The sequence below is a fragment of the Neophocaena asiaeorientalis genome, unplaced genomic scaffold, assembly GCF_003031525.2.
Source record: "Neophocaena asiaeorientalis asiaeorientalis breed wild unplaced genomic scaffold, Neophocaena_asiaeorientalis_V1.1 scaffold573, whole genome shotgun sequence".
Classification (NCBI taxonomy): Eukaryota; Metazoa; Chordata; class Mammalia; order Artiodactyla; family Phocoenidae; genus Neophocaena; species Neophocaena asiaeorientalis.
In genome coordinates this window covers 520,428-533,225 of record NW_020172453.1, presented here as the reverse complement: position 1 = coordinate 533,225, position 12,798 = coordinate 520,428, and the positions used below count along the sequence as shown (strand labels likewise).

Below are 12,798 nucleotides of genomic sequence, written 5' to 3'. Positions count from 1 at the left end.
TCCATATCATGTGAATGATTAACACTGAACGTTTGATTTGAAATCTAATGTATCTGGTGATAAAGCAGTTATTTCCTATGAAATCAGATGAATTTTTGCATTACCTTACTAGCTGAAATGCATCATGAATCAGACTTATTCTGTCCTTAGGTCTGAGAACTGTGTGGTTCTGATTCAGCAGTGTAATGAGTTGGTCCCATCCATGCCCCTCATAGTGGACAATGTAGTAGCCATTTGAGTCCACATTGAATTTTACCCAACTGGTCTTCTCAGGTAAATCCAGAGTATCTAGGAGGAGAAAATTGGTATAGGTATTTCCTTATCGACGTGCACTCCAGGAACATCTCCAAAAGTGTTAGTCTCCATGCTATTACTAATAAATCAAGGAGAAGACAAAGTTTTGGAAGACTCACAATGATCCTATTTTCATAGTCTGCTGGATGGCTTATTTTGGGGATGATGACCTTATTAAATTAATAAATAAACTAATTCCTAGGAGAAGGACTGATGAATTTGTTCTCAAAAGCAGTCTATGCAGGTTTAAGAGGCATGCAAGGGCCCAGTGAGCCAGATGATGAACATGACTGGAATTTGGCTTGATTTATTGGTGGCCTCATCTCAAGGTTTAGTTACTACTCATTGAAATATGTATATGTAAATAGGTGATCCATTTGTCCAGTCCTTATTTTGGGCAAAATAAGGACTGTAGGCTGAACACGACATTATGATGGGAACATTCTCAAATTTCAGTGATGTGTTTAAAGGGGAAATTAAAATTGTATTATTTTTAATATGACAGACATTATACTAGGTGGTAAAATAACATTACCATATTCTCTCCAAAGCTCTGTGAGGCTTAATCCCCATTCAAAATAAGATGAGAAAACTGAAACTCAGAAGAAGTTAAAACATTTTCTTAAGGGCACACATCTAATATGTGACAGAATGAGGATTTGAATTCAGAGCCAATCAATTTCAGAGTGTATGCCTTTATCCACTGAACTAGTATGTATTAAAAGACATAAGATAGGATGCCATCATTTCTTAATATAAATATAAACCTATCTCTAAGTGCTAGAAGCACAAGAGAACTTTCCACTGAATAAAAAAATTCAGACTTTCTAGCTAAAGGGTTCTTTTAGTAACACATATATGGATAAATGAGAACTTCCTCAAACATATATCATTCATTATCAGATTGACTTACAGTATCTTTCCTCCAAATATCTCAGAACATGTTTAATTTCAGAATTAAAACAGCTATTGGCTCGTTAGTTCATTACCTGTCTTTGATTTCAGAATGTGTCTGTGAATTGCATTAGAGGAACTTGTGGAATAGGTCACTGGGATATGCCAAAGGTACCTATGTTAGAAAGTAAAGACTGTTACAGACTAAATTAATGGCCATTTCAATTTTCACATCATCAGACTCAGATAGGCTGTAAAAGACACCTAATCACTCATCCTTCACACCAACATAAATTTTATAGGCTAAGACTAGCAGATCCTTGGGTGTGCAAAAGTTCTTCCATAATGATTATGAAGGAGCAGCAATGTATACCTAGTTGAACTCTGTCACAATTACCTGTGCCATTTGCTGTCCAAATATCATACATATCAACAAGTTCTGCTGATTGTTTTCTTCTAAGTAAGAGAAAAAAAAATAAATCTTCCTTTCATATTTCCAAAAATTATGACAGCCTGATATTAATTCAAATAACTGAACCAAAGCTGTAGGAAAAGCCCTCCAAGGTAACAATCTTACTCCAGTATGATTTTCCACTTATCCTTTTGTTCAACAAAGATACCCACATTCAACCCCCCAACTGCTAAGTGCCTGCAGCAGTGTGTCAGGATTTGCACATCAGCCAAGTCCAGAGAGCAGAGAAGCAGAATGGATTGGAGGAAAAGGCCTCAGCTACTTTTCAATGGCCCTACTATGGTAAATAACTGAAATTGGCTATTTTTTTCTGAATAACTTTCTAGCACCTTCTAGAACTCATTTCGTCTATCACAGCAAGCCATATTAGCTATAGTAATCCTGTAAAATCACATGCTTGAAAATACCAATAGGTATAAAACAGAAAGAATAAAATAAATAAATAAATAATTTTAAAAAATACATAAAAAAAGAAAACAAAAACAGAAAGAATAGTAACTGAGGATGTGCCCAGTAGTCTTCAGAAAAATATAAAATAGTGAAAGAAACAGCAGACACAGACTCGATCTAATACAGGGTCAGAAGGGATAATCTACCTGCTAATCCAGAGAGTACAGATAATTAACAAAGCAACTGAAATATTTATACAAATTGGTAAAAATAGACACATACATATCACCAAGACTTAATGGATCGAGATTCCTGGATGGATCTTGACTCTAGAAAGAGATTTTTCCAGATAAACATATCTGGGAGTAAAGAGAGGAAGAGTAGCATTTCATGAGTTTGGATAAGCATGGATCAGAGGATAATAATTTTATAATAGTAATCTAAATACTGCTTCAGGTAGAGGAAAAATACAGCTCATTGCAGTAGATATTTGTTATTCTGGGCCAACCACACTATTGAACTCTCTGGTGACATTTTGATAAGTTACACAATTATGAGTCCTGCTTTCGCAATAGTAAATCAAACATTAAATTTTCCAGCCTGTGTTGCCAAGCTTCAAGTTGTTTAAGCTCTCTGAAGTTCAGACTTCAGAAGGACATACCCAGAAATGGAAGATAAATGGCATAAGAGTTGCTGTTGGATCGAAATAGACATCTGATGAAACAAAAAGGGAAAACAGTATATCCTATGTGTTAAAGGCTGTGAATTTGCTTCTGATTCTCAGAAAAATTCTAGAACTGTTATTAGACAACTAGATCCTTGGGAAAAAAATAATAATCAAAAGAGCCAGCACGGATTCACTTGGATTAATGTCATTTCAATTTAACCTCATTCATCTTATTGATAGGGCTAATAGATCAGAGGAAGGTGGACAGTGTTGTATATCTTGATTTTAGTAAAGCCTTTAACAAGTTTTCTCAGGACAGATGACAGTGTGGGTAATTGGATTTGCTTTTATTATTACCAAGAACATCATGTTTTAAGGGATTACATTTATAGTCTCTTACTGAAAAACGAAAGAGAGTGGAAGGTCTTAGCATCTAATTTATCAAATAGGGAATGTCTTTTCTGATAAGGTGTACAGCTGTCATAACATTTCCTAGGTATGGGCCAGTCACACAATTTATTAGGTATATTATAATAGAAATATTACCGACAACCTTCTGCATCAGAACTGAGGTTCTAAAGGTGGCCCCAGGATTACTAAGAATGTGCCCCTCAACAACGCAGTCTGGGCTGATATCAAGGCTAGTTTAGGCCTTCGAGTCCTGTGTAGAAATAGCACCCCATAAAGTTGCCAGAGAAGCTGAAAGAAAGCTAATGCGATCACGAACAAACTGAGATGAGGTAAACTAGACCGACAGAAGGAAAGCAGTCACCTTTCCTGCAGGGCCCCCCATTCAGGATCCTCTTTGAACACCCCGTTCAGGAAGCGCTCCTGCTGCAGTCTGAGTGAACGCCCTTCTCGGTTAACCACCACGAGGGGGATTCCTTTCTGCAGAGTCCATGTAGCCATCATCTGCTTCACCTCCACATTTTCTTGCAGAAAGGTGAGCTGAAATGACAAGTGACTTTGGTAACTCAAGACAGAGGAGAGAAGCCAGAGAGAGATGAGAAACTTCAACCTCCTTGGACGCTGGAAACATGGGCGGGACAGGAAGCGGGGACTCTGGCTACGATCTCCTAGGGGAGCGATGTGGAAACTAGAATGCTGCCCCTCCCCACCCTGCCCAGGGCTGCTCTGCAAATTACCTGAAGCAGGGACGTGTGTGGGAGCTTGAGGGTTAACACAGGGCAGGAAAGGTCAAGAGGAAGGGTTTGAGACTGAAGTCTCCCTTTCAAAACAGAAAAACAAAAAAAACCCACCATAAAACCAAAAACCAAAAAACTACTCTCCGTTTTATTAACGACAGAATCCAGAGAAGTGGCTTAAGAAGAAATGTCTCTCTTTAGGGAAGCTTTTTAAAAATTCCAATAGAACAATATTATATCAATAGAGGTATATGGAATGGAGAACAAAACCTCTAGCTTTTTAGCTTCTAGTATGTATTGCTGATCACTGAGTGATGCCGAATCTCCCTTTAAAAACTATAATTGATGGGATTACCATAATGCTTTTTAAAAAGTTTGCCTTTTCTCTTTTCCATGATGACTTCCCAGAAGTAAACAAAAAGACAGGGCCTCAAGAAAGCCATTCACTCTATTTCCAAACGTAACAGATTTGGTTTGGCATTTTCCAGAGCCTAGAGGATGCCAGCGCAGCAGTAACCACTCAGAAGAATTTTGAGCTGAGATATTTTTAGCTAGCAGCGGGGTTTTGGGAAAGCTGAATTATAACAACAAAAATACAGTAGTAACAGCGTCACCCCCTACATGGCCTGAGCATTCTTTCTTCAGGCAGCTTTGTTTCAAGGAAAACTGTGGAGTCTCTATTTCTCTCCAGTTATTTAAAGGGACAGTTGGGCGACCTTACACACTCACTTTGGGCCAGGTGATGAGCCACATCTCTTCTACTCTACAAGTCTCTTTCTACTTACTGTGTTGCTTGCTGGCTTGGAATCGGAATAACAAAATCCACCAGATGTAGAATCACTTTCTAGACAATCCTATAAAACAAGAGGAAAAGAGCACTGCCATTTGGGGCATGGATAGTTGGCTGAATATGCATATTAGACATGAAGGCAGACATTTATTAGCATAGATATGTGAAAATTTAATTCATCTAAACATGGTAATAAGCATAGCAATTCATTAAAGAATACATAAAGTTTACTCTTTTTGTTTTATGTGTATAATTGATGTTATGTGACACGATGCTGAGTTAGGTATTCTCAGGAATTTATCATTTTCCTACCACAGTCTCTTTTTTTTTTGGCTGTGTTGGGTCTTTTTTGCCATGCACAGGCTTTCTCTAGTTGCAGCGAGCGGGGGCTACTCTGGGCTTCAGTAGTTGTGGCTCGTGGGCTCTAGAGCGCAGGCTCAGTAGCTGTGGCGCACGGGCTTAGTTGCTCCGTGGCACATGGGATCTTCCCAGACCAGGGCTGTAACCCGTGTCCCCTGCACTGGCAGGCGGATTCTTAACCACTGAGCCACGAGGTAAGTCCCCCACAGTTTCATTTGGCATCAGAAGGGGGTCACCTAGAATTTAGGACCTTTAGGGTAAGTTTGGATGGGAGACTTCCCTGATAACCAGGAAGAAGTTGTGATGTAATTGAAAGAATGAATACTGGACTTAGAGTCAGAAGACAGATTTTAAGTAATGACTCCATCATTCACTTGGTATATGGTCTTGAGTAAATCTCTCCCTTAGCATTAGTTTTCCCATCTGTAAAAATGGGGTAAGAATGCCTACCTTACCTTCTTGAGATGGTTATAAGCATGAAGTGACAAAAATTAACATAAGAGTGCTCACAGTTATCCTAAAAGAATCCTGTAATTATTGCCCAAATATCTCCTTTAATCCCCTTTACACCCACTACCCACACCAAAGACAGATTCTTCCTTGCTGAAAAAAGGCTTGGTTGATGTCTACACACAGAAACACATACACAAGTACACATCATAGCAAAGGAGAGGGAGAAGGAGAGGGGAGAGAAAAGCAGTGTAAGGCTTGTTGTTGACAACCTGAGGGAGAATTGTGGAGAAAGAACATCTGGATTAGCTGCAAGAGGTGATGAAAATGGATAAGGAGCATCTTTATAAGTATTACAAAGGATCGTGTAATTTGATCCCCTTTAGGGTCTTCAAGAAATGGGGGTAAAATGTTTGAGCTACTTTGAAAAAAATTTTAATTATTGCATTTGTCTCTTTAACCACAAACTCACACATAAGTTAAACCTTGAGGGTCCAGACTTAATTAGGGCACAGAAAAATCAAATGAGATAATGCACATGAAGTTTCTTTTTAAACTGTGAAGTGCTATACAAATATTGAACAATATTATTACTGTCCCTGGGACATATGTGCTTATAAAGGAGAGAGGACCTCTTCCGAGTACAATGACTTAGGGTTCTTCTACCTGCAGGCACAAGCTCTGCCAGTTCATTACTTCTATAACAAGGTATTGTCCTTGCATTTGAAAATCTAAGACTATTTTAATAATTATTAGAATCATCTGAGTTGACTGCATGTTTTCTCTGTCTTACCTACTATACTATGTGAATCCCAATGACAAAGAGACCATATGTTCTTAATCAATCATTATCTGATTATAGGGTCAATAGAATGCTAAGGGCCTGACATGATTCTTTCTCTTAAGCAAATTTTGTTTATTATTATCATTGTTATTATTGAACCAATGGAAACCAATAAAAGAGAATGTCACTGGATGGAACAGATTCATAAGTGCACTTCTAGGCATTCAGCAGAAAGGCAAATCAATGAGGGCTGGAGCTGTCTGTAAGGAGGAGGTGAAATCTCAGCTAGATCTCAAAAGATGGACAGCACCTGAATTGTTGGAAAGACGAGAGAGCACTTCGGGTAGCAAGAGCACTAGAAACAGAGGCATGACAGGGATTGAACAGGATTTCTTCCTATGAGGGAGGAGGTGTGTCTCACTCAACAGAGAATACAGGCTGGGAAAGACATTTGAGCAAGTAGAGTTCAACCTTAAATTTGGGAAGAGAAGATCAGGTGTTACATGAAGGAATTACAAAGTCATGAAAGATTTGGAAAAAAAGACAAAAGTGTAGGGTCAACCATAAAAGGGAAACCAAAGAGAAGGAGGTCAAATATTGAACCCTTGGGGCTTAACTAGTGTGGCATCTTGGTTTAGTAAGGTGTCAGAGGAAAAAAAGAGGTGCTGCCTGCTTACCCTTGGCAGTGTGGCAAGTGAAATAAGCATTTGTTGCCTGACAATGTAACTATTTATAAACCTTCATAATTAGCTTGTCACTTTTTAGGCTGAACAGCAGTCTACTATAACTTAACAGAGGACTTACATCTGACAAACTGCTCCACAAATCATCATTCTTAGCATTTCTATAGCTGAACTTCTTTAAATAGTGAATAATTCCTTTCTTGAATTTCTCCTCACTCAGAAAATCCTTGAGCATATTCAAAATACAAGCTCCCTAAAATACAAACAAAAGCAAAGAAAAAGAAGATAAAGGAAAAGGTAGTATATGTTTTTAAAGGAAACTTACATTTTACGGAACATGTGTAACGTCTGATAAATGAACAGCAAATAAAAACTGAAACAGGTAGCAATAACCTGGCACCAACAACTTAAACTGTTGATGTACTTGTCTCATTATATTTCTCCCGAAAGCAGAGCTTCCACTAGTCCACAGCATTTACTATCTTTTTATAGGAAACAGCATCAAACATTTCCTTTATGTGAGTAGAGGTTTCTGCTTGATTGGAGAGAGGATGGGATGAATTTAATGAATCTCTTTTAATTACTTCAAAACACATGTCCAGAAAATCGTCATCCTAAACAGGAGAGAAAATTTTTTTCAATTTCCATTTGACATTCTCAAAGCAATAGGAAACACGATAGGTTTTATAAGATATTCTCAGAAGTAGGTATTCAATATCTCTTACAAGATGTTTCTTTCCCCTTATATATTCCCCTTTCACCAATTCTCTATTTTGTAAAGGTATAAATTCGACATTCCCTCAGATACTGCCTGAATGTTTACCATGAGCCAATCCCTTCGATACAAAAATAAAACTAAGGTTCCCATTTAGTGAACACGTGCTGTGTGCCAGGATCTTACATCCATCATCTGCAATCCTTTCAACATCCTGCAAGGGAGATGCATTATATACATTTTACAAGTGAGAATGTATGAAGCTTTGGGATTAAACCACAGATTCAGCACATAGCAAATAAGAAGACACTGACTTTGAATCCATGTCTCTCTGTAATTGTACTGGACCAAATGTCTACCTCAAAGAGCTAATTATCCATTACTAACTACCTTGATATGTGCTGTTCAGACCCTCTTATGTCTATTAAAAAAGACATGTTTGAAGAAATCTTTTCACATATTTTGGGGAAATTAACTAACCCTTTGGAAATTCTGGAGGAGTGTGTCCCCAGTCACGCTCAATTCAGGTTACATGCCAAGAACTCTGTACGGGATCTATAGCCATGGACATTGTCTTGTCCTATATCACTGTATACGGACAGTGATACTTTCCTCCCACCCCACATACACAGCTGTATATTTGTGCTATTTTCACTCTCTATCCACAAACTTTAGGGTGAGGGATTTATGTTGACTGTTCTCTAAAACCTCCAGTGTCTCATCCAGTTCTATCATCTGTGTTATGTGCCTCCCACCCCATTCATATGCTGAAGCCCTAGCCCCCAGATTGTATTTGGAGATAGTGCCTTAAAAAAGAGGGGACTGAATTAAAATGAGGCCATTAAGGTGGGCCCCGATCCACTCTGACTGGTGTAAGAAGAGGAAATTTAAAAACTCAGACACCAGAGATGTGTGAGCACAGAGAAAAGACCACGTGAGGACACAGTGAGAAGACGGTCATCTGTAAGCCAAGGAGAGAGGCTTCAGAAGAAATCAAACCTGCCGACACCTTGATCTCAGAGTTCTAGCCTCCAGAACCGTGAGAAAATAAATTTCTGTTGTTTAAGCCACCCAGTCTGTGGAATTTTGTCATGGAAGCCCTAGAAAACTAATACAACCTGTTTATACAAAACAAAACACCATAGATTCAAAGACTCAATGCTATGTTCTCTTTGGCATTCTCTAAAAATTTTAGTAGTAAATTAATGATTCATTAGGGCATACAGTATGACATACAAAATTGTGACTTACAAATTGTAGCTCTGGATATGTGACGTTAACAGAGATAAGTTCCATGTATGTTGCAAAACCCTCATTGAGCCAAATATCATTCCACCATTCCATTGTAACCAGGTTGCCAAACCACTAGGAGGAAAAAACTCCATGTTATTAGAAGGTAAACAAATATAAAAAATTATTAACTATAGCAAAAAATATAATGGGTGGTAACTTCTTTCTTTTAGTAGCTGAGGCCTCTTCTCTATCTTTGCTACCCTTTTCTCTCCGCACAGCCTCCTTCTACTGATTTCCCTGCCTTCGCCTCTCTCCACGTTTTTGCTTCCTTCAATTCTCTTTCCTTGTGAACCCACGTCCCCTGCATCGGCAGGCGGACTCTTAACCACTCCACCACCAGGGAAGCCCACTTCTCTTTCTTTGTGTTCATATTGTCTCCAACTCCCCAACTTCCATTATATCCTCACTATATTTCCTAGATATTAGATTTAATATTAAGGAAGAAAATGAAACATTTCGTAGGGTACAGTTTGCACAATAAGTATAATCTCATCTTGTCATTGACTTACGGTGATGGTCTAAGGAGAAATATAAGCCAAAATATTTTGGGTGAAGTCACCTTTTTATATTAAGTAGCAGGTACTTAAAAGAATAAAAATTCATTTAGGACTTTCAGATTGTTACACAATATTAGTGATGACCAAATTTACTTGTTGTCCTCTGCCCCAATTTACTTCTAGGGATTAACTTGGCCACTAAGGTGAATAAAAGTCTGAGATTTTAAATATATATAAATAAAATTAAAAGGATGCAAAAAGATAATCTAAATAGAAATTTACCCTTGACCTATATTTAATCTGTAACACGTTTTAAATATTATTATTTTTATGTATTATTATATTTTATCTATTTGACCTTTGTCATATTAGTGTGTGTCCGGTTTATCTATTTTAGGATTGCAGTCTCCAGGACTGGAAGCTTAAACAATAAGATTCTAAGATTCAGAAGAGGCTTGTTACAGTTACAGAACACAAACCACTAGATCTGTAGCTTCTAGAAACAGTTCAAGCTCTATATACCTTTTCTTACAGCCCTCCTATCATATTGCAAGTGGGCTCCAATCTTCTGAGGGGGTTCTGTGAGAAGGGACAGCGGGTGTTTCCTCAGTTTGAGAAGTGATGAACACAAGAAGTACAAGCTGGTTATGGTCATTTCACCAGTCAGTAAAAGTAGTTTATTCATTCATTCAATAAATATCTATTGAGAATCTACTATGTTTCTGGCTCTATACCATATGTTAGAAATACAAAGATGTATGTAAGATAGCCACTGCCTCAATACAAATGGTGGAGGTCAACTGGTAGACATACGCATGCAATAAAGCATTATTGGCACTATGAGCTATGTCTGTACAAGGGACAGAGGAGATTCCAGAAGGAAAAAAATCAGTTTTGCTGGGAGAGTGTGTAGAATACCTGGGAAACGATTCATTCCCTTAGTCTTGCAAGTGGTCCTCAGGAATACTGGAAGTGGGGTGTGCTCTAAGCAGATCAGGTAGCAGGAGCAAAAGCACAGAGGAGTGATACAACCTCGCCTGTTCAGGTAATGGCAGGTAGTCTGGGATGGCTAAAGCTAAAGGTGTCATTCAGAGATGAGGCTGGAGAGGTGGAGGCGAGCCGGGTCCTCGGGGCCTTGTTTGCCACACTATGGATCCTTTACTCACCCAGGCACTGAGAGTCTTTGCCAGGGTTTTACACAGAGGAGTGACATGGGGAGACGTGGAGATTCATGGGGAAACAAAATAGTCAAGGTCATTGGGGCCTGCTGCTTCAGCCCTGAACACTGAGTCCCCGTAAGAGAACTTATTACAGAAAGGCCTTAAGGGAGGATGGAGCCTCAAAAGTAGAGCTCTCTGATTATTTCCCTATGAACATTGGGTAGAAAATGAGGAATACCCAGACTCAGTTAAGTGCTTTAGAGCTTCCAGAGACTAATGATCAAAACCCCTAAGATGGGCCAGAGGGGAGATGCTAAACCAGAGGAAGCTGTTCATATCTTCTCAAAATACAGGGCTGAGCATGGCTCCTATGTAACTGGGTTCTTAGTCTGCTGCTTGAAAAACAAACAAACAAAAACAAACAACCCCCCCTTATTATTATTATGGTCATGATAAAGGATAAAGTTAAACATTGAAAAATAAGAGATTTTACCAGTTTCTACAATGGAATGATATTTGCCTACATGGTAAAAGAGAGTTCCCAGTGCCTCTAATGATTCACTGCAGAATGGGGAAGTTTCAGAAATGAAATAGAGTGGAAAAAGTCTCTGATATCTGTAGAGCTAGTTTAACTAGCTTTGTGTGTAATACAGTGTTGATAGATGGGCCTTGGAAATCTTATTCTGTAAGAAATGGTAGCAGTGGTGGTCATTGTCACCATCATTAATAGCTAACACTTACTGAGTACCTACTACATGACAGACATAGACACTTATCTGTAATCCTCACAACAGTTTCAAGAAGCAGGAGCTATTATGAACTTAATTTTATAGACGAGGACACTGAAGTTTAGAGAGTTAGGTAATGTGTCCAGGGTCAGCAGCCCATGAGTGCATAGACTAGAAAATACTTCATTATGGCTGAATAATCACAGATTCCAATTGAAAGGAGATTGATTTTGCCCTAGATTGGAATGCCACCGTATTAGAGGGTATAAGGGGAAATATTTTTAATAGAAATCTCTATTTGTAGGGTTTCTAATTCTGTGCTTTATGTATCTGCATGGTCTTCACTTTTCTTTACTAAAAGACATTTGGAGGCTTTGCCTTGAAGGGTTTTAGAGGATATAGTGGCCACTTCTCTTGTGATAAAATTCCTGTATGAGACCCATTGTCTACAGATTGAATATTCTGCTACTTGACATATTATGTTTGGCTCGATAATCCCTAAGGTCCCCTCTGGAAGTAAAATGACATGATTTTACGTTGTTTCAGGAATATTGGTGGTGCTCTGTATAATGCTCTGCTGAACCGATGCTAAGAGAATGTCATGAGTGCCAGGTACCTGGTGCGCTAGTTCATGAGCTATGACTCTGGTGACCCACAGTTTGTCAGAAGTAGAAGAGGTCTTGGGATCAAAGAGCAGTGACGTCTCTCTATATGTGACAAGGCCCCAATTTTCCATGGCTCCACTTTCAAAGTCAGGAATGGCAACTAGATCTAAGAAATAAGAACAACCACACTTGATCATTATGGCTTCCACACCAGAAGTGGGATTTGCTTCCTCCTCAGATATGTTATGATCCATTCAGTATACATAAGCAGATCTTCTGAAAACATCAAGAGTGTCTTAACATTGATATGGTGTCTTGTAGTTGCTGAAAATAATCAGTATCTATTATCAAGCAGAATAAAGTCTATCAGTAAAGTTTGGGTTGTAGGTGAAGTAACCTATTGACATTTAACCACTTTTTCCTAAAACTAAACTATGAAAATACCTTGAGTGCATTACTGCTGAGAAAAAAATTCATTTTAAAACTCTCCTATTTTATTTTATATTAGTACTACAGAAAAACTTGGAAAATATGAGGTATCAAATCATTTCTAATATGTCTGGAATTCAACAAAACATATAATGAGCTCATTTCTACAAAAAAGATAAAAAGGGGATTTTAATTTCAGGGGAACACCTTTTAGGAGCATCTCTATAGTCAATATTTCAATCAATATTTCTAGCGCATACAGCCTCTAAGTGTCCTTCTAAGGCAGTAGAGGAAAAAGGCCGTTGGCATCACTTCTTTCTGAGCTCAATTTCCTTTTCAACATTGATATTTCCTCTACTTCTTGACAAAGTCTTAGGGAAAAAAAGTGAAATTTAATCATGTTTAAGCAACTCAGACATAACGTAATTTATATCATATCTGT

At 38.3% G+C, this 12,798-nt stretch overlaps 1 protein-coding gene across 1 annotated transcript in view; it reads right to left on the bottom strand.

Annotated features, from left to right (window-relative positions):
- The window catches only part of ERAP2 (endoplasmic reticulum aminopeptidase 2), a 39,562-nt gene that overhangs the window by 13,140 nt on the left and 13,624 nt on the right, over positions 1–12,798 (bottom strand). Inside the window, exons 6-13 of the mRNA XM_024737680.1 lie at positions 11,939–12,093; positions 8,896–9,009; positions 7,412–7,543; positions 7,051–7,182; positions 4,648–4,716; positions 3,490–3,665; positions 1,284–1,363; positions 105–288 (exon numbers count right to left, since the gene is read on the bottom strand). Of these exons, the coding sequence (XP_024593448.1) occupies positions 105–288; positions 1,284–1,363; positions 3,490–3,665; positions 4,648–4,716; positions 7,051–7,182; positions 7,412–7,543; positions 8,896–9,009; positions 11,939–12,093 (1,042 nt within the window). The remainder of the gene's footprint in view (positions 1–104; positions 289–1,283; positions 1,364–3,489; positions 3,666–4,647; positions 4,717–7,050; positions 7,183–7,411; positions 7,544–8,895; positions 9,010–11,938; positions 12,094–12,798) is intronic.